The sequence below is a fragment of the Mastigoproctus giganteus genome, chromosome 9 (assembly GCF_048544385.1).
Source record: "Mastigoproctus giganteus isolate SK-2022 chromosome 9, ASM4854438v1, whole genome shotgun sequence".
NCBI classification, from domain to species: Eukaryota; Metazoa; Arthropoda; class Arachnida; order Uropygi; family Thelyphonidae; genus Mastigoproctus; species Mastigoproctus giganteus.
Genome location: NC_143583.1, coordinates 94165143 through 94187905, shown reverse-complemented (window position 1 = coordinate 94187905; position 22763 = coordinate 94165143). Strand labels below are relative to the sequence as shown.

The 22763-nt window shown below is 32.8% G+C and overlaps 1 protein-coding gene across 1 annotated transcript in view; it reads left to right on the top strand.

Moving 5' to 3' along the window:
- Window positions 1–3400: 3400 nt before the first annotated feature.
- The window catches only part of LOC150080555 (uncharacterized), a 144046-nt gene continuing 124683 nt past the window's right edge, over window positions 3401–22763 (top strand). The window contains exons 1-4 of the mRNA XM_090380731.1: window positions 3401–3467; window positions 17953–18157; window positions 21130–21171; window positions 21301–21412. Coding sequence (XP_090236857.1) covers window positions 3401–3467; window positions 17953–18157; window positions 21130–21171; window positions 21301–21412 — 426 coding nt within the window. The remainder of the gene's footprint in view (window positions 3468–17952; window positions 18158–21129; window positions 21172–21300; window positions 21413–22763) is intronic.

Below are 22763 nucleotides of genomic sequence, written 5' to 3'. Positions count from 1 at the left end.
AGATTGTTTGAAAATTGGATGTTTCTGTATTTCGAATGCACCCGATACACAATCGTCCTTTTCCAAATAGCAGAGCCGTGCCGAGGATGCGGCGAACGAGGCTCTTGCCTCAGGTTTAAACTGAAAGGGGCGCCAAAAGAAAGATTAAATAATTGCCAACGTTGTCATCATTTACAGTAGGACGCAATTTTCCATTCTTGCCTCAGGTACTAAAATGGCTTGGCACGGCCCTGCCAAATAGTACTTTCAATATTTGCCTTTCGCGGTTTTGCATATCGGGAAGTTCCAGAGCTAATGTATACAGAGAAAGGCAACAAGATTGGTGATGAGAATGAAGGGATCCTTTTACCAAGAAAGGCTTAAGTTCTGCAAATTGCAGTGGCTGGAGACTAGGCACCTGCACGGTGATCTGATTGAGGTATATAAGGCCTTGAATGGGTTGAGCACGCTGAATTCTAATGGGATCCTTCCACTTGATCAGATTAGCATTAGCATTAGTAGAGGCATTTGATGCAAGAAAGCAAGCTTATGCAGCATCAGCCAAAAAAAAAAAAAAAAAAAAAACCACTTCCACTTCACCCCTCTGTTCGTTCAAAATACCTGTCCACGACGAACCTAAGGGGACATAAATTCAAATTAAGAAAAGACAGATGTAGAATAGATGTGCGGAAATTTGCCTTTAGCCAGCGGGTGGTTAATTGCTGGAACAAACTTCCATATGTCGTGGTGGAAGTTGACAGGTTAAATAAATTTAAGGAGGAACTGGACAGGCATTTGGAGGGAATGGTGTGATTTTTTGGCTGATGCTGCATAAGCTCATACTTGCTTTCTTGCATCACATGCCACTACTACTACTACTAATTTCCCACGATTGGTGAGGGTTAGTTAGTAATAGTAATAATAATGGAGGCATGTGATGCAAGAAAACAAGTGTATGAGCTTATGTAGCATCAGCCAAAAAAAAAAAAAAAAAAAATTCACACAACCATTCCCTCTAAATGTTTGTCCAATTGTTCCTTGAATTTATTTAAGCAATCAACTTCCACAACGACAGATGGAAGTTTGTTCCAGCAATTAACCACCCACTGACTAAAGGCAAATTTCCACACATCTATTATACAACTGTCTTTCCCCAATTTGAATTTATGTCCCCTGAGGTTCGTAATCTGAGCAAGTGAAAGAATCCCATCAGAATTCAGCATGCTCAACCCATTCAAGACCTTATACACCTCAATGAGATCACCTCGCAGGTGCCTAATCTCCAGCCGCTGCAAATTTGCTGAAAGCTTCTCTTGAATAGAGGATCCTTTCATTCCCCTCACCAATCTTGTTGCCCTTCTCTGTACACGCTCAAGCAAATCTACATCCTTCCTAAAATGAGGCCTCCAGACCTGTACGCAGTACTCCAGATGTGGCCTGACCATAGCCTTATACAAAGGGAAAATCACCTCCTTTTCCCTACTAGCAAAGTTCCTGTCTATCATTGACAAAACCCCATGACCTGCTCTTGCAGCCTGTCTGCATTGCTTAGAAAACTTCATATCTGACTGCACAATTACTCCCATGTCTTTTTCATTTTCTACCACCCTAAGTATAGTACCACACAGTTGGTACGTTCCTCTGGTGTTAGTTGTACCCATAAGCAGTACTTTGCGTTTGTCAATGTTTATCTTCAGTTGCCACTTCTCAGCCCATCTGCCCAAATTTTCTAGATCCTGTTGCGGTAGCACACTGCCATTAACCCAGAATAACACGGATGGGGGATAAAATGTGCATCAGGAAAACGGGACTGTTCGGCAGGTTCATTCATTTGTAGAATGAACATTCACTTAAGACTTAAGTGAATGTTAAAAATAAAATAAAATATATGTTACGAGGCTTGAGAAATGATTGATAGTGTATTTGGCAAGAATTCCACAATATTTTAACTCCAGAAAACGAGATTAAATCCACAGAACGCGGTGCAATATTGATGAGAATTGATACGAATGTTGGGGATATAATTTAAATATAAAACGAGAATAAAACATTTTTATTAATAGTACCAAGTTCATCATTAACTTGGTACTATTGATAAAAATGTTAAAGATTTTTGTTCAAGTTAATTATTATTAATAGCCATTTGGTGCAAATTATAACTTAGATAAGGCACAAAAATCATGAGCCTGTCAACTGTCCTTAATTATTAAGGAATTTATTAACTACTGATATTTACTATTGCCCTATAACATTTAAATAAAAATTCCGAATTTTTTAAATCATTAATCTGAAACCTGCGCAGATGTCTCTATGAAAATTTCGAACCAAATGTAAAAAAAAAAAAATAAATAAAAATTAAAATTGTAACAATGCTAACCCTTACGACATTCCTAGCAGCTGCCATCGTGTTCCTGTAAATTTTATTTGTTTACTATCCAATCACCACTCCCCGTAGCGTCTAGAACGTGACTGAAAGTGACGGCTAGCATTTTGCTCCCATGTGACTCAACATGCTTGAATTTACTGCTTTGTGTCAGGAGTTGAATAAACGTTGGCATCTGATCATTGTACGTGAAATAAAATGGACAGATATCTGTTGCTTTCCAAAAAGAAATGAGATGAGGAACCAATCTAGATTAAATTAGTTTTTGCTCTTTATATCTTTATTAGTTTATTCATTTCATTTGACGACTCCGTGTTTCGACAGTCAGACATCAACTGGGGGGTGGTAACAAAGAGAAGCACAACAGCTTAAGGAAGCATGTGATCACAAATCCCTCCTACCGCTACGTCACGTTCTCTTTCGCCATTGGCCAATATTTATAGCTGGTTCCTACGTTATCTTGTTCTCTTATACCTGTATTTTGTATGTAAAGAGTATCACCAACAATTTGAAAGAAAAATAATGTTATAAAATAAAATTATATTATATGATGTAACTTAGTTATATTATGTTACAAGACCAAAACAATTCGAAAATTATTTCCTGAAACAGAGTTTAATTTGTCATAATTTCTTATCTTTAGAGTGACACGATATTCTGAAAATATTTACATAATATTTGTACTCGTTATAAAGTTTTAAACCGTTACAATTTAATGGATACACTTTTGTTATTGTAACTAAGCAACAAAATTCAAAATTTCACTTAATATTGTAGAGAAAAAGTTAAAATTTGAATTTTGACAGAAATCCCAGTATTAGGACAGCACTAAGCTTGGATTTAGTAAACGTCAATCACTGTTACCACGTGGTGCTTCGACATTTCCATCCAGTGTACGGCAACTGTTTTGATGTGATCCCGCCATCTTGGGAGGAAAGTGTTCGATGAAAGCTTGAATATTTTTCCCATACATTTAAAAATTGACAGTTAGCGTTTGGGATCTTCGTTTTTTCAATCAAAGTGATAAAAGAGAGAGAAATGAGTTTAGAAACTTTACTGGAAGCAGCTAAATATTTGGAGTATAGATCGGAGGCTAAAGCACGTGGTAAGCCAATTTGCTCTGCCTACTCGCTGCTTTGCGGTATCACGGCAACGCTGGGGGTGTCGTTGAAAGTGTTTAGCTTTCTTTGACGTTTCCTGCTCTGTTAGGAAATGGCTGGGACATTTAAAAAATGTTTATGATAGACTAGGATTTCATTAATGTGTTATTGCGATTAAAAATTGTATTATTTATGGGTTGAGAACCTCGTTTGCTATTTTTTTTATTTTACTTTGCAATTGTGTAGGCGTAAACATTGCTACAACACGAGATTCAGCGTGCATGTGCATATGTATACACGAATTTATATGATGTGCTTTTCCGCAGTTCCTTCATAGTAATTGAAGGCTGATCTATTTATTTATTATTATTATTTTTTTTAGGGGGTGGCTAGTCAAACAATTTAAGTAAATTATAGATTTCTGTTCAATTTCTGGGCTGATCTTGTAGCTAATTTTTATAGTACTTTTTTGTTTTTTGTTTAAATCAAAGTTTAAAGTCATTTGAGAACACTCAAATGTTAATTTCGGTGCATCAATTACTTTGTATTAAATACAACTTATTTTATTATGAATACGGCGGTTGAACTTTTGCCAATGTGTTTATATATCGGTAAACCCCCCCCCCGTTCACCCGCAGTTTGTTTTAATGTTAATTCTCAATGATAAATTCCTGTAAATTTAAAATTATTTTCATTTTTGTCATCGCTGAATATTAAATTGTGCATCGTTAATTGGATGTTAGTTTTAATGAAGTGGAAAATATTTCTAGGCAACCATTTGTGTGTTATTTCTAATTTTTTAAGATTTTTTAAAAAATAAATGTAAGCCTTTACTTTGCTTATGAATTTAGATTTTATTCGTATAAAAGGTATGGATGATGATAAATATTATTTATAAAATGCACACTAGTTCAGAAATATTTGTTAAAGAGAGCCTTATTATCGATGTTGGGGGGGGGGGGATACTAGAACTAAACTTTTTTTTTTTCATTTTGTAGACAACATTGTTCGAACATCAAAATGTGTTCAGATTCTTTGTTTTTTTTTTTTTTTTTTTTTTTAATCCTTTCAGTTGTAATATTACGCCGCAGCTTTTTTTTTTTTCTTGTGAATTTTAGTAGTCTTTATCAATCGTTATGTGACCTTAAAATTCTTTTTCTAAAAGTTTCAATTTTTTTTTTTTTTTTTTTATATTTATTTGGCACTCTGTTTTTCAGCATGAGCATGCACAAAAAGCTGTTCATTCACGATTTTTCACAACATGCCTAGGAGTTTTATGAGACTGTTATAATCTTTGTTACTACAATAGAATCTCGTTAATACAAAGTTCAAAGGACCTAAAATTTCGGGTTTTGTAATAAGTTCTGCCAAAATGTCAAAAGTGGACAATTTTCTTTGACACATCTTTTAACACTATTTTAAGTGTTGTTTAACAATAATAAGCTTAAATGCTTTGTTTAGAATTTATTTTATGTTAAGAGACATAAAAAAGAAAACATAACTGATAAAATTTCATTATTCTGCTTGGTGGCCAGCAGCTTTTCTGTTGGTATTGTTGTAGTGCAACAACAACCAACAAACTCCTCAAATTCTCCAAGGCTTTGGAGAATTTGAGGAGTTTGTTCCAACAAAGTGCACATGCTTCTTCAAACTCTCCCATTCCTGTGTTGCTAATGTGTTCACTTGCTGATCTATGTTTTCAGTGATGGTCCGACCACTCTTTGGGAAACAGTTGATTATTACACTTGCTGTAATACCATTCCAAGCAATAACATTATGACATTCCACTTAGGGTATGAATTATTTCTTCCGTCTATTTTGCAGACCTAAGTACCCTATCGGATAGGCTTTATGTGGTATAGAGGTTATAAATAATGGCTTGATATCTAGTTGCTACATAAAACTGGAGTTATCCAAAGTTATGTTCTTCAGCAGGATGTGTACAGTGATATGGAATTATCAAACTTCCTTTTTTCTAAGCTATTCTGCCCAATCTCAATAACCAAGACTGAAAAATTTTGACCACAAGCTTGCACATTTATTGGTCTCATAATCACATGGATGAAGATGGAAAAATTTTCCGTTTGCAAATGGGTGAAATTTTGTATTGCCATCTGCTTTGCAATATAACAGAATAGTGATTCTTTCTTTACTTAATTTTCCATCTTTCAAGACTCCTTGAACAGCAAGTGTTTTATTTGAGATAAGTTTGTTCCCAGTATTGTGTTAACTGTACAAAATAATGTAATTTATATTCACAGGAATTAATTCTCACAGGGAAAAAAATGGACTTTGTAATATATATTAACATTTTGAAATAAACTTGTTTATGCCGGAAACCTTTCCTTTGGCAGGGGAATATTATGTGCATTTTTATAAATGGGAACTTTTTGTTAACTGAATTTGTATTAATGAGATTCTGTTGTATTATTTTACCCTAGAGTTTTTGCATATGTTGAAGTATAATTGAAATAAAGAGATTTGAAAATAAAAGTAAAACAAGTACTTGTTATAAAAATATGTATTGATGTTAAACTTCCCTGGCTGTTCCAATTATAAAATATAAACATTTGAACACATTTTTTGCCATATTTTAATGTTGATAGGATATTATTTCTGTAATTTTTTAAAAAATAATTGGATTTGGTAGACTGGAGCAGGTGGGGATAACTGTGAAATGTAAAAGAACAACCTGTGTAAGTTTCAATATTAGTAAGAAGCTTTTCTTTTTCTTGTTGCATTGTAATGGCAGCATTCAGCAAAGTAGAAAAATCCCATCACATCATGATTATTTTATGTGAACATTAATTAAGAGCATGATATTATTATTATACTGTATGCTTTACCAAAAAGGAAATAAAATAATTATCACTAGCTGCATATTGTGAGTATGCTACACAAAAATGATTTCTGTAGTGCCTTCTTTATGCAGATCCTTTTTTAAAAATGTCTGACATGACCTGATAGTTAAGGTAACTATTAACCACTCAAATTGTTTGTGGGAATTGTGAAGCCAGTTCTTGAAGTAACAGCTTCATATAAAAAGTGTGATAGGAATAAACATTGCTGTACCTTCTTTATAATAAAAGTGTCTTTCTAATTGGAATGTGAGAAATTGTTTCATTTTTTCTAAAATACATTTAGTTGAATTTAACTTAACTGTTGCATTTATAATTTACCATAAAGTATTGTATACCATAATTCTTAAAATAAATATATAATACTTGTCTGAAACATTAATTTCAGTGTAAAAAGGATAAATTTTGTTATGCTCAAGATTATTGAAATTCTTTATAAAATTCTTTTCCTTATAAATGCATTAGAAAAAGTATTTTAGATTCACTCATATCAAACTTTTAAAATTTGCAGACTAGTTACATTTTTATTTTATTTCATTATTTTGTTAAAGCCACATTCACCTATTTTATTATTATCACTCGAATTACGTAAACCTCTCTAGCTTGGTTGTACCGGGGTATTGTGCTTACTTTATTGGATGGCATTAAATGATTTATATATATATAAACAAAGCTTCATAACTGGAAAGCATATCATTGAATATAGTTTACCTGAAAGCATTAAAAAAAAGTTCACTGGTAATATTGATATTCTCTGTTATTTTTGGCAGTTCTGATTTTAAACATAACTCTCTTATAAGTCATCCTTGCATTAGTCCCAAATTAAAGAAAGAATAAAATCTTTGTGCTGTTCTTTATAACAACCCCAAGGACTCACATCTGGTGAGTATGGGCTTGGCAAACCCAGGGTCCTGAGCTGGATATCATCATTCTTCTCTTTCTTGGTGATTCCTTTCTACCTCTCTCTCACAGGGTAACTTGGGAATTTTTTTTTTTTTTGGCTGGTGCAGCATAAGCCTCAGGCTTCCTTGCACCATATGGCTAAGAATAATAACATCTCAGGGAATTTAAAGGTATTGACCAGGATATTCATAAGATTGAATATCTTGAGGCAAAGATTTTAGAAACATGGAATTACATGAATTATACCTGATTTATTGAATTTCTCTGATTGGATAGAAAAAGGATTCAGATTTTGCAGTGTTTATTCGTCTTGACTACTACAAAATATACTGAAATTTTGTCCCATTAAACTGTTTTATGTGATAGCAATGAACTGAAATTTCTTATAAATTTGGTATTTTCAGCGTGAGAGTTTATAATGATGCTGCATGTAGTTAAAATAGATTATCTTTTAGTTGATATGATGCAGTTGAATTGTTGTGTATCTCTTGGTTATTTCTTTTTTCCTTCTTTACAGAGCTTCTGCTGCTCTTTTTTTTTTTTTTTTTTTTGCATAATCTATAAATAGTGACATCACGACTTCAAGAATTGCAGGGCAGTGACTACAGAAAGATACTGTATTATGTACAGTGATTGGAAAAATCACTCTGTATATAACATATGTTGAATAACTGATAAATAATATAGTATTTAAACTGGCATTTGATAGATAATTTAATGCCCTTTAGTGTGCACTATGTCACATTTAAATGTATCCACCACTATTTTCACAAGGCCTGCATAATGAGATGGATGCATTGTTCACGGAGCATAGAATTCTTGAGGCACACATCCTGGACAGTGTTCTGCAATTCCTTAAGTTGTAAGTTTTTCCATGGCCAGCTCCACAAGAAGCTGACTGAGGTGAAGTCAGGATGCCTGGCTGACTGTCCTGTTAATCGACATCTATTAGGAAAAGTAATATTCAGCCAGTTGCACACAGAATGGAGAAATGAGGTAGGATCACATTTTGCTTGCTGTAAATTTGTCAAATTTCTTTCATCGGTGAAAAGCAGATTTGTACATGTCAAGATATCTTTCATCATGCATCATATTGCACAAAATGAATGGTCCAATAACTGTGTGAGAAGCCATTCCATTTTTGGATGGATGTCTCTTTTCAGCTGTTTTCTTGGGATTATGCAATCCCTAGTAATAGCTGTTTTATGTGTTGATCTTTCCTTTGTATGATAAACAGATTCATCTAATGGAATGTCATTTAAAAGGAAGGCCAATCTTCCATTTTACCTGTAAATAATAAATAAATAAATTTTCTGTTTTTACTCTGGGATGACCAAACAGTCAGAGGAGTTCACAAGATAGACAGAATACAAAAAACAGCACTGTATTCAGCAGTCACGGGCTTGAACTCCGGTCACTCAAGGCATGTGTACTTACGCACCCACGTGCCTGACCACTCGGCTACAGCGGCCGTTAAAAGGAGGGATTTAGTTCTTGTATGTAACACAGTTTCTATGGTCTCCACTTGAGCTATTTCATTAAAATCTTATGCACTGCATGATAATTTTTTTTATAGTTTTCCACAATTATTGCTTTGTGGATTTTTGGATGCTTCTGAAAGCCTTTTCAATTGCCTGAATGTTTTCTGCAAACATGGATGGTCTGTTACTGCATTTAATATCAATGACTGATCTTGTTGTAATTAATTTTCTGTGACATTCCTTAATGGTTTTTGGATCTAGTGTTTTGTGTCATTTGCATGCCAACTACCACAGAACTCCATATTACTTACTTTTTATCAGTTTGAGTTCCATTACTGAGGCTCAGTTTATCTGCCATTCTTTACCTGCAATGAAAGAGAAAAGTTAGCATTGCACTAACTGGCATAAAATTGCCTATATCATATACATTCAGTAATGGTTTTTTCATATACTAATCAAGTAGCTCCTCAAAATAGGGTGTATTCCTATTTTGAAACTTGGGTTACTTTCCTATGTAGTGAAGGAAATGATATGCACAATTCAATTTAGTGGCTTATTATTATTGGCAAAGTGATGGAATGCAAAGCATTAGGCTTCTGTATCATCACAAAAAAAAAAACATTAAATATAGCCCAGATCACCTTCACTCACCTCATTTATCTATTTCTTCCAAGTATTTTTTTTTTTTTTTTCCCAGTTCTTTATATTTGGATAAATTACCCACTGCCATGAGATTAAATGACTGTTAGAATAAACTACCTAATTTTTTTTTTTTAAATCTTTGGCTAAAGTTGAAATTTTTGCACTAGGTATTGAGAAGTTATCTTTGAATTAACATATGGCCTCTTTGTGTGTTATCTGTTCTTCATTTTGTATAACTGTGCATGTTTATGGTCCCAGAGTCATTATAAATGAATATACAAAACATAAGTTGTAGCTTTATTGTTCTGACTGCTTGTTGTATAACAGATACCAGTAACACATTAATATTTTCTGTAGTACATGACATTAAAGAAATTATGGTAGATCTGTTAACATTTAATATTTGTAAGAGTTAATTGAATTATGTTCTACTATTTTGATATACAGTAATAACCTTTTGAAAGTTGAAAGCTACTAAGATTTTTGCAGATCTTAAATCTGCATGTTAATTAAATTCAAATTTGATTGACATGCATTAATCAGGTTGCCACACTGAGCAGCACATTACAAATTGGAGCTACTTCAGTTTGCCTCGAAAACTATGTACCATACATGTAAATAGTTTTCGAGGATTATCACATTATTCTATGTGATATGGTATTCTATGTATCTCTAGTTGTTTTTGTGCCATAAAAATCAAACAATTATTTTATAGGTATTTTATTGTGTTTTTTTTCCCTGGCACTTTTTGAATCTATTTATAATCCAAGTAATTATATTTGATTACCACAGCTGTTTGGAGGTTCTTACAAAGCAAATTTGTTCAGATGTTTAATAACCAAGTAATTTTTGAAAGTAAAATGGAACTGCAGGCATTATTTAATCAAAAGAATAAAGAATCAAAAGATAATAAAATGACACTAAAAATTTGGAAATGGTTATGATACACTTTTTTTTTTATCTCCCATACTTTGTATATTTGAAGAGTTGCTTTAGTGGACAAAATCAAGTTAAAAGGTGGGATATGTAGCCATTTTAAAATCTACTCATTATGTGACTGCAGTAATCTCTCATCTGCTATGAAAATTAAAGAGTAGCCTGTGATGAATATTTATCAGTAGTTAATAGGAAACTGATTAGTTTACTGGTACTGTATATGAGACAATAAAGATTAAAGACAGTGGTACAGTAATATGATTTTATTTTCATGTAAACTTTCATTCAAGAGAATGAAGATGAAGTGAATTTTTTTATTGTGATTCTGATATTAGTTTTGGCAGTACAAAAAATAAATATCTCCACATTGATGACTCACAGAAGTAATTTATTTTTTTAAGTTGATGGTTTTTGTTCTTGGTGTGAGAGAGAAGCACAATATTACTCTCCAGAAAAAAAAAATTCACATTTTTACATGCATATGCAAACAGAATATTTGCTTTCACAGTTAACCTTTTCACATATTCTTTGTCCAAAGTAATTTAATAATTTTGCAATTGAAATAAAGTAATTTACACCTTTCGTTGCTTGAATGCTAATGTAATGATTGAATTCTGCAACAGGATTGAATCCTCAAAACAAGCCTGATATTGATAGCAAATGAAAGAAGAAATATTGTTAAAATGAATAAAGCATTTCTAAAATTGCTGTAATAATCAAATAACCTTCAGAACTTTTTCTGCACTTTTTATTCAGCATCTTCATATGGAATCTTTTTGCACATGTGCATATTTGTATAGCAGGTCTAATCAGTAAGATAGCTGCATTTATTGTGGATATAAATTCACTTTCATACATATAGGGTGAATCTGTAATTTGTGAACAGCAGATTGTGTGCATAATGGTATTCCATTTGATTCAATAAATGATGCTTCCTAATAGAGGCACAGCAATAGCTAAGTAGTCAGTGTGAAAGTATATAATATACTCACATTATGTTTTCAAGTTCACGTGAACAATGGTTACCCACACACACACACACACACACACACACAGCTCATCCAGTTCCACAGGATGCCATAAATATAAAATTGTTGTGAATTGCCAAAGTTGAAACCTGCTAAAGACCTTGAGGCCATCTTTGAAGTATAAACAGTTTTTTTATATATATAGATATGACCTTATGAACTTAAGACATCTTTTTCCTAGTTTTACTTTTTTGCTATAAAGAATAGTAGAAAGCACTCAAATTGAAACTTAGGATAGGTTGGTCTAAGATATGATGAGACAGTGCAACAAACTGCTCTCTCCTGTTGTGTTGGTTACAATCTTGTGATTTCCATGTTGCAAAGTTTAGCAAAACAACATAGAAATTAATTATCAATTGTATTCATTTGATTTGACTCTGAGCAATCAATTTCCTATGAAATATTTTCTTAAACTAGTTATTTTTAGCACTTTTTTTAGGGCTCATTCCTAATTCACTATTACTATACTAAGAAGCATATTGGCCTATATACATGTATATAATTCAATAGTTATTATTATTTTATTTTTACACCTTCTGTTGTGAATGCCATACCAACAACAACAAAATCTTTACAGCCAAGTAAAATGCCCTTCAAAATGAAAAAAAAAAAATAACATTCGATTATGTTAGGAAAAAAAAAATACTACACTGTACCTTCTAGTATGCATATTAGAGATAGGGACACCCAGAATTATTAATAGTAAAAATTCACTGAACTTAAATTATTTACAACTTACAAACATACAAGATGCATATATGCAGTTATGATACAGGTGGGGTCAATGCATTTGTATATACAACCCCTTAGTGAGGAACATACAGAATATTCCTTAAATTTCTAAACTCCCTGAATGTTTTGAATTGAATTTGAAATATGGTTTGTTTTTCTTATTCTTGTTATGCATTATAGCAGATTCTGAATACCTAGATGTTGTTTTTCCAGGCACCTGGATTGTGAGTACATCAAAAAGAGACTTGTCAGCTGCTATATATATATATATATATATACTACTTTTTTGTCTTATTACCCTTACATTCCCTTCCATGTTTGTTTATTTTATATTATTTTACGTTATGTTTCGCTCTACCTTTTTGCCATACTACTGGCTGATGTTTTTATTTTATTTTAAATATCAGATTTATTTTAATTATCAGATATATATATATATATATATATTTTTTTTTTTTTTTTTTTTCCTTTACCTGTGCATGAACTAGATTTTTCCACAGTGAGTGTATTCTGTGGAATTATTAAAGAGCAAATTCCTTGACAGATAAGAAATATCACAACAACTGAAAGAGTCTGTTTATAGTGCCTTTTGCAGTTACCAAGCCCACATGAACTGCAGAACTTATTGCCACTTTTTTCCTCCTTATTTCATTTAGAAATGAAGTACAGAAATGCTCCCCATTGAAATTTTGACTATTAGTATTGCAGTGAATTATTCTTATTCATTGCTGGAAAAAATAATATTTCATTGTTTTTTTTTTTTTTTTCTCTCACCTAGCAGTGAAACTCACACAAATCAATAGATCAAATGTAAGCCAACTCTTATATTACATTGGTCACATGAGAACTGTTAAAACAGATGTTTGATTCCTGTTATAAGTTTAACCCTAGAATGCTGTGCCTTGTAAAATTTATGAAGTAGCAGTGGTCTCTACCAATTTGCACAAACATGTCATCATACTGAAATGTATGCTGATATGGCATATTTAAACTGAACATGCATGTATTCATTGTTTTTTATGCAATGGCATGAACATATTTTGTTAATAATTAATAACTATTTTGTTCTCATCAGTTAGTGATGTGGTGTTAATTTTACCTATCATATTACTGATATGTATTACTGTGTATTCGAAATTTTAACGTATTTAAAGTTTGTCACTTATTTTTTTTATAAAAAAAATTTCTTTTTTGATAATGGCTCAGAAAAAATCCAGAAGTGGTGCTATTTCCTTCTACAATATTTACAAAGCTTTAGAACCTTTTTTTTTTTTATCTGACACAATGTGTGCCTTCTGCCCATCAAGACTGCCACCTCTTGCTGTGAACATTGGAAGAAGCTAATATGTAGATAGCATTGAGAAAAATGCTACCTTCTATCTGATAATATGAGAAAAGCTTCATATATGTACAAACTTTCCATTTTCAATATTCTGTGTAAATAAAATTATTTACTTCTTCAAAATAGTTAGTCATAAGTAGTTAGCTTTGTCCTCTTCTGCTATCTGTGACATTAGAATGGATTTGCCATTTGCAACTTTTGGGGAATATTGTTTCAAATCCTGTCTGAGACCGAGGAAATTCTTTAAAGGCCTGTTGAGTTGGTGCTTTATTTAGCTGACTGTAGGTAGAGTTGTAAACTTTTCAGCACAAACATGTACCTAGATAATAGACAAAAAAAAAAAACAAACAAAAAACACCAATACTCACTCCCAGTTTTACAAATTCTTCAATTTTTACTCTTCATAATCTTTACTTTTACCCTGGTCCTATCCTCTCTTAACCTCTAATTGCCATTATTCAATTTTTTTATCTCTGTCTCCCTCCCTCACAGTCCCATCACTTCATTATTCTCTCTTATGTTTTTATTTTTCACATCCATTCCCACAATCCCCTTAACCTGCATTCTCATGCTGATTTTATTAGTTGTATACAATTCACTATTACAGATGCTGCCTGTTGGTTGCTGGGTAACAACACACACACACAATACATAGCGGGCCGACCGGGCTAGCCGAGTGGGTAAAGTACCTGCCCGGCAACCCAAAGGTCGCGGGTTCGATTCCCGCCTCGGGCTTGGATCAAAATACTGCAAAACCTTGGGAGGTGCAATATGGCCACAGAAGCCGATGCACCAACAACTACCAAATCAAAAAAAAAAAAAAAAAAAAAAAAAAAACAATACATAGCACCTTTACTATTTTATGTACATGTATATAGATACCAGGCAACCCAATTTGGGTTGCAGCATTATAAATTTGGAAATGCTGTTTTAAAGGAAAGGATTTGATGATGTTTCTCCTAGTGTTATAAGTATAACATACACTGTGCTGCCACTTTATTAGGTACACCTACCTAGTAGCATTTTGAGCCTCCTTTAGCCTTCAAAACAGCCTGAATTTGTCTAGGCATGGATTGAACAAGATGCTGAAAACGTTGTGCAGGAATGGAGTACTATGCAGACATGAGTGTGTCATGCAGTTCCTTGAGATTCGACGGAGGTGTAGACCTGCAGCGAACAGCCCTTTCCAGCTCATCCCAAAGATGTTCAGTAGGATTGAGATCTGTGGACTGAGCGAGCCACTGCAGCAAAGAAAAATCATTGTCATGTTCCTGAAACCATTCCATAGTGATTCAGGCTTTATGCACTGGCGCATTATCCTGTGGGAAGTAACCATCTGACTGAGGATAAACTGTCAACATGAACGGATGTACTTGGTTAGCAACAATGTTTTGGTACCATGTGGCATTCAGACGTGAATCTATGGGTATCAATGGACCCAATGTGTGCCAAGAAAACATTCCCCACACCATAACACTGCCCTCACCACCTTGCACAGTAGTCGTCAGACATGACGGGTCCATGGATTCATGTTGTTCTCTCCAAATTCTGAGCCTTCCATCAACATGAAGCACCAGGAACTTCGACTCGTCAGACCAAACAACTGTTTTCCAATCCTTGATAGTCCAGTGCTGGTGTTGCTGTGCCCACAGGAGGCATACTGTCTTGTTCTTCATTGATAACAAAGGTTTGCAATGTGGCTGTCGGCTGTTGTAGCCCATTCGCGATATTTTGTTCTGCGCACCAAGGTTGTATTCTGACGTGATGTGCAACATTGTGGCCAGTCTGTTTGCTTGCACAATTCTAGCCATCCTCCTCTGACCTCTCTCATCAACAGGTGATTTTTTCCACAGGAGTGCTGTTGAGACTATGTTTTCTATTTGTTGCACCATTCTCGATACACTCTTGAAACTGTGGTGTGTGTGAAAAGTTCAGGAGAACTTCTGTTTCAGAGGTGCATTGTCCAGCACATCTTGCACCTACTGCCATGCCATGTTCGAAGTCCGTTAGATCACTCCTTTTCCCAATTCTTGCTATGGTTTGTATGCTTAACTGATACTAGAAAGGTTGTTCTGCTGCATTTATATCCACAACTGTGGTCGTGTGACTTGCAACGTTGTGGGACAAACCATTTGTGTGCACAGCATGGGTGTACCTAATAAAATGGCAACACAGTGTAGATGTTATAGGCAGTCTCTAAAGATGACCATGGAAAGTAGAAGCTTAACTGATTTGTTTTGTTAAATTAGAGTAAAGGGTTAAGATGATATTCTAGAGATCAATTTTTTTGTTTATCAGTGTTAAAACTCTGTCTCTGCCTGCAACAAATAATTCTCATGATGACAAATTCTAGTTTGATGTGACAGCTCATAGCATTAGGGATCATTCTTGCCCTGTTGAATAGTGTTTTTTGAACTTTAATAAAGATTGGAAAAAAAATTCTTAAAGGTAATCAAAGTTATGGCTGGTCTAGAATACAAAAGAGCTAAAAAAAACTGGGGAGTGAATGATTCTCATATACATGCCAATGAGCTAGGAAAAGTTCTTCCAATTTGGAATCCAGAATCAGTCATCCAGTTTGAAATCTAGTGGGTATCTACTGAACTTTTTGTTTGTTAGATACTTTTATTGGCTAAATCAATGAAGCTTACAGAAGTAGAGAGAAATCCATAATTGCTGATGGGAAGAATATCTTATAAAAGCTAATTTTATTAATAAGAATTAGTTACCTTTTATAAGCAGGCCTCATATAATGTTTGTTAATCATTTTATCATGTTAATCGAAGGATTGCTTAAAAAAAAAAAAAAAGTTCACTATACCCTGAATTTGAATATCATTTCAATAAAAAGTGCTGCTTTTAAAACTGACACATGCTTCAAAATAATCAATAAATTCATGGATTTTGGAGCTCTTTTACCAAAATCTAATATTTCAAAACATTCTCCCCACCCTTTTTTTAAATGACAACAATCAGGAATCTGCTCTGCTCATTGAAGACACAAAGATGCAATACAATTTGAATTTGCTATAACAAGCTGCCAGAAGACATCTAATGGGATAATTTTTTTATGCTATTCAGGATTTTTTCCCCCTATTCAGACTTGTTTAATTAGATTTTCAATTTGGTAGTTCATTATAGCAAATTCAAAGTGGATTGCATGCTTCATACCTTTGATTGGTCAGAGCAGATGGGTTACTGATTCTTTTGCCTTATGTTTTTTTTAAATTTTTTTTTTAAGTGGTGTTTTAAAGAGTTTGATTTTGTTAGCAGGGCTTCAAATTTATATTTGTATTTATTTTAAACTATGTGTTACTTTTAGAAGTAAGTAGCACCTTGAAAAACCAAGGAAGGTAAACATTCAAATAGTTCTTGATAATATTGCTTACTCCAATAAAAATTTCGGAAATTAAATTTTCACTCCTTTTTATATTAATCTTTTATTATAACTTACTGTAACAAATCCTGTGTATTTAGTGATTTTTCCCTATGTATGTGCAGGGTATAATGCTAATTTAAATAAAATATTAGCTTTAAGAAACAAAGGAAAAATTTAGAAACTTCGCTGTATTTTAGTATTTTTGTTATATATGCAGACAACTTTATATTTTATTAACGGTAACAGAAAAGTAGATGCTTTAGCTAGGATTTCATAATAAATATAAGAACTTGGTATTAATTTAAGGTAGAGTTTTGTGATTTAGGCACACCTTTGAATTTTTTTTTTATGAGTTAGCTCCTGATTACCTAAAAAAAAAAAAAAATTTATATATAACTTTCATATTGTCAAGGGAAAGATTAATGTAGCCTTCTGTCATAAGCAAACCTGGTATGCTATTTTTGGAATGAAAATTAATTTTCTATATTTTTTCGAATGCTAAAAAGAGTGCCCCTCTCCATCAAAAAGAAAATTATTTTGAGTCAGTATGTGCAATAATGAAATAAAGAAAAAATAATGTAATGTGCTGATTGATCATAGGTATTTGATGTGATTTCCCTTAACGATTCGGCACACATCTCATGGATATTTGTGTTTTGTCATACGTGCCCAAATGTTCCTGGTCCACATTTATAACAGCACTTCTGCATTTTTGTTGATAAAATTTGTTGGTAATAATGGCATATACACCATGATTTCCTTAGATACTTGGTACCCAGGAAATGGGATTACTGATTCAAGTATTGGGAACTCGTCATGAAACAGTACTGATCATATTTATTCTTGTTGAAGTTTTACATTTCTCATTGCAATTACTATAACAACCATTGTGCCATAGCATGCAGACGTGATGGTACCACCATCTGCATTCAAACTAAAGGAGGTCTGAGTTCTTTATCCCACAATTGTACTGTCATTCAGAATGTATAGTACAATACATGGAAATTGTAAGTTAATTTTGACTTGCCCTCTATAATATATATGAGACATCTTTATTAAAGATGAAAGGACTGTAAAGATTTTAATGTGGTGCATTTAAGAAATATTTATAAAATTAACCCTGTATAAATATAGCATAGTAATGCCCATGAGAAAATAAGTTTCCACTATTTCTTTTATTTTGATCACAGGTGAAGAACCTCATGATTATAATACTTTTGCTAAGCTGTGCTCCAGTGGTGAGCCACTCCTTTCTAAGACAAGTCCTAAAATAGTTGCAACTAAGTCTGAACCTGTAACAGCTATTTCAAATACTACAGATGATGGAAGAGAAAAAAGGCGCACTGGAGCAATTGTTGCACGTGAGCCTGCAATTATTAGTCCAGATGTGCAAGGGTGAGATATCCATGTTGAAATTTGTTATTTTGTCTTTTTTTTAAATTAATATATTGATTTTATTATTATATTTTGAGATTTTTTTCTTCTTCAATGTGCCGTCTCTTTGCAGAGGTTGGCTGTCATCTTCGCAATGGACATGTGTGAGGTAGAAACCCTAAACAACCCCTTGTTACTCTGATCATACCACTCTCTGAGGTTTGCCAACCAAGATTTCCTTCTTTTCTTTCCATTTAAGTCCCATTGATCTTGCTCTGGATTATCATTTGCAACATCTTAAATTTGTCATTCCTTATCAAACATCCTAAATATTTTAGTTTCCTCTCCTTAATGGTATTAGTTATTTCTGTCTTTTTCCTCATCCATCTAATGATCTCATCATGCTTTTTATCTTATCTGTCCATGACACTCTTAATATTCGTCTGTAACACCACATCTCAAAAGCATTTAACTTATTCTGGGTCTTTTTGACAGTGTCCAGGCCTCAGCTCCATAAAGGAGGGCAGAAAAGACAACATTTTAGTATTCTTGTTTTTAAAGGAAGTGTAAGATCACCACGGCATAGAAGCTTCTTCATTTTAAGGACGACTACACATGCTTGTTCAATTCTTGAGCGTACCTCAATGGAATGGTCCCAGTCCTCGCTCAGCATACATCCAAGATAACAATAACTTTTAACCTTTTAATTTCTTCATTACTAATTGTAATTTTTGTTCATACTTCTTTCTTACTGATCACCATGAATTTTGTTTTCTTAGTGTTTAACTTCAGACCAAAATTTTCACTTGTTCTATTTACTCTATCCATTAATGATTGTAACTCATTCTCATATCTGGTTAGCAGAATAGTATCATCTGTATATCTGATCATGTTTACAGTATTGCCATTAATCTTTATTCTTTCGGTACATCCTTCTGTGGTTTCCTTAAAAATTTTTTCATTTACTTTATTGTTTGTTAAATAAGATTGAAAGAATATGTTATGGTTTAGGATTTTATCCTATTTGGAATTGTTGTCTTACTTTGAAGTTAAGGAGATACTTTTTAAGATTGTGCGGACATTGTTAAAAGAGGACAAAATTCTAGCAAGACAGCCAAAGCATTCATTTAATTAAATCACACAATTATTTTTCACAAATTATCTGTGATTTTTTGAAAAAATGTTGCCCTTAATAAGTTAACATAAATTATTTCTTCAGTTTCTTTTTTGCTACAAGAAATATTAAGACAGTACTTGTTTATTGTTGCTTCATACCATCCCTATACTCACTTTATATTAATTATGCCACCAGAAAGAGAGAACCAAAACTAACATTAACAGTTTTGACCTCTTATAAAAATATAAACTACGATGAACTATAAGCAAGCAAAAGATATGAATTTATATTAAATAATGGAACTGTTCTGCTTTCTGTTTTATTATTCTGAACCTGTGGGAAAAGAAATTTTTACATGTCCATAGTTGCCTCATAAATAGCCAACTTTCAGTTAAGGATGAGTTGTTACATATTAGGCTACTTTCAGATAAGCAGTACATTCTAAGAAGATAGCATATTGCAGCTTATTTTAGTGTCATAGCTATATATTAAAAATAATGATGATAGTTGTTCCTAATATTCTTTGCCAAAATATGAAAATAAGGTGGTTCAAATTTTGAAAAACATACAAGTGGTTTTAATGTCAATTATAATGTTCTACAGATGTGTAGATTCGTTGGAATCCTGAATTATTACCTAACATGTTTTTTTTTTTTTTTTATTATTATATCTGTTTATTAAGACAATTTGAAATGTATGACATTAAAATTGAAGTTATAAGTATTTTATCATTTTTTATGTAATTATTTTATGGTTTTTATCATACATGTAATATTTATTTTATTGCCTTATATTAAGCTAAGTTTTTCTCTTATTGAGAAGTTTGGTTGTGTATTACTTGAATTCAAAATGAAATCGGTTTCATACCATATAATTTATATATTAACTGTATATCCATTTGTTATATATAAAATCCTAATTTTCAACTATTATTGTTTATTTAGATCACAGTGCCTTTGAAAAGAAAGGACTGATAAACTTATATCTAAAAATGAAATCATATATTTGTTGTTATGTTTGGAAGTTTTCAGTTTTACAAATTTATCACTTGACTGTCATTACCCCCCTCCCCTCCTCCAAACCAAAAATTTGCCAACATTGTAAAAGTAAGATTAACATATTTTATTAACTAGTGACGGAATTAACCCAGGTCTACTTTGTGTTATTTAATGTAGAGAGATCTGTATGACCTCGAGCTTAGTTAATATATATGTGTGTGTGTGTTGTGTGGCTTTTTTATATTAAATATCAAAAATTTGTGACACTCCAATGGCAGTTCATATATTAATTGATAAAGTTTTTATCAACTGCCTGCTATTTGATGAGAGGCGAGCAAATCCTGAAACAGCTAATACCAAGTGTCTCATCTTTTAAACAAGTGGTAGACTAACCTTTTAGTGTTGCTTGTTTGTAAATAATGCATTACCTAGGAACCCATGGTATAGAAGTTGCTCTGTTGTGAGTACTTAGACCAATGTGGTATTCATTGCAGTGTAAAATCTGTTGGCTGGGGGGGGCCCTATACAAATCTTATATGTACCACAGTTATGTATTTACTTGGTAAACTAATATTCCCATTTTTTAATAAATATATATATATATATATATATATATATACTAATGCAAATATAAGTGATAAGGGGATAAATACTTTAAAGTGGATATGTAAATTGTACATTATAATGTATTTGATATATTTATTTTGATATTGTAGAATATTAAAATTTTGAATGTGCATTTAATGTTAAATTTCTAGAACTTTCATTAGACCTTTGGAATATCCCAACAAAAGTGAAATTTATAAAATTTAATCCATTGTAAAGTAGCAACATCATTACTGATTATTATTATTATTTTTTCCCTCCCTTTCTAATAGTGCCGGTACGCGAGAGGTTCACAATAAACTAGAGAAAAATCGGTGAGTTAAAAAAAAAAAAAAGAAAGAAACGTAATTGTTACAAATAAAAGATATTCCTTTGTCTTCAATATTATGATAATTCAGTAGTGATGAAAAAGGCCAATCCTAAATTTTAATATTTTATAATAGGAGGGCTCATTTGAAGGAATGTTTCGAATCTTTAAAGAAGCAGTTGCCCAATGGAGACGACCGCAAAACGTCAAATTTGAGTATTTTGAGAGGAGCAGTACGTTATATTCAGGTAAGGCTACACCAAGTACCAATTGTTGATCTGCTGAAGTGAGCACGTTACACGGGCTGTGTCACATTGGGAGAGGCTTGACGTCAGATGCTGCAAGCTGTTCCGTTTTGCACTACTGCTCCCTCTTATGTAGTTTATTTTGATTAACAACCAGTTTAGCGTGCCGCTTCATGCATTTTCTAAACCATTTTTATCTATTTATTAAGATACTGATTTCGGCTGATCGAACTGTATCAGTTGTGTTTCGCGGAGAAAGGTTTCGTGTTATACGTTGGGAACATTTTCGGCGCGGTGTCGTTGACACCCATTCACCCATTGTTGAAGCAGATCGCGCTGCTTTCTTCTATTACACGCTGCAGTTTCCGGGGCCAATGCGCCGAGCACATGTCTTGCAGTCACCGAACGAGCATAATAAAATAAAAGTCACTAGTAGCGTGCTTTGCATGTCTTATCGATGTGCGCCGTGGTTTTAATCAATGACAGATTGTTGTGTATTTATTTGCTATAATTACGGTGTATGGGAGAATGTTAAAATCACGTTATCGAATGATAACTTTTAATTCTGATTACGAAAACACTAATTGATTCACTAAGTTATTGAAAATTGGTGGGGGGGGGGTTGATTTACATCGCGTTAGTTAAAATTCGAAATTCTGTAGGGTGGGGGAATTCACTTATTACATAACGCAGGGGGGAGGAATAAGATAAAATGTGTGTTGTGGATGGGAGAGGATAGTTGCAGGAATGTTATGTAACAGTTTTTTTTCCCATTAAAAAACAATGTGCGTAAATTTTGAGTATTTCATTATGTTTATGGTGGGATGGGGTAAAATGTCTTTATGTTTGGGAGGGTGTTTAGAAAGTTAAAAAAAAAAATCGTTTCTTTTAGAAAGTTAAAAAAAAAAATCGTTTATGTAATTTGTGACTAGTCTAGAAAAAATATTTAGATTAAAACAATAATTATTTAGATGGAATGATAATGTTCCAGAACCTAATTTTATAATAAATTTTCAGTATTTTTATTTTCACATTCCTTATTTAGTTTTTCTAATTGAAAGAGCAATTCTCTTCCCCCTCCACCATTGTTAATAAATTTTTGTTTTTGGTTTAAAAATGATAGGTGCCCAAGATTTTTCTGCATTAACTTTTTCTATTTTCATTAAATTCCAGCTATTGAATTCCTTAATTTCTAAAAGTGGTACAAAGATATTTTAGAATTTGACATAAATTATTACTCTTGCAGATCTTTCTGTAATGAATTGCAAGTTAACCCCCTCTAATAGGCATGCAGTTTTGTTTCTAACTGACAGATGGTCCTTGGGATCAGGTATGCATGGGAACACATAAAAGA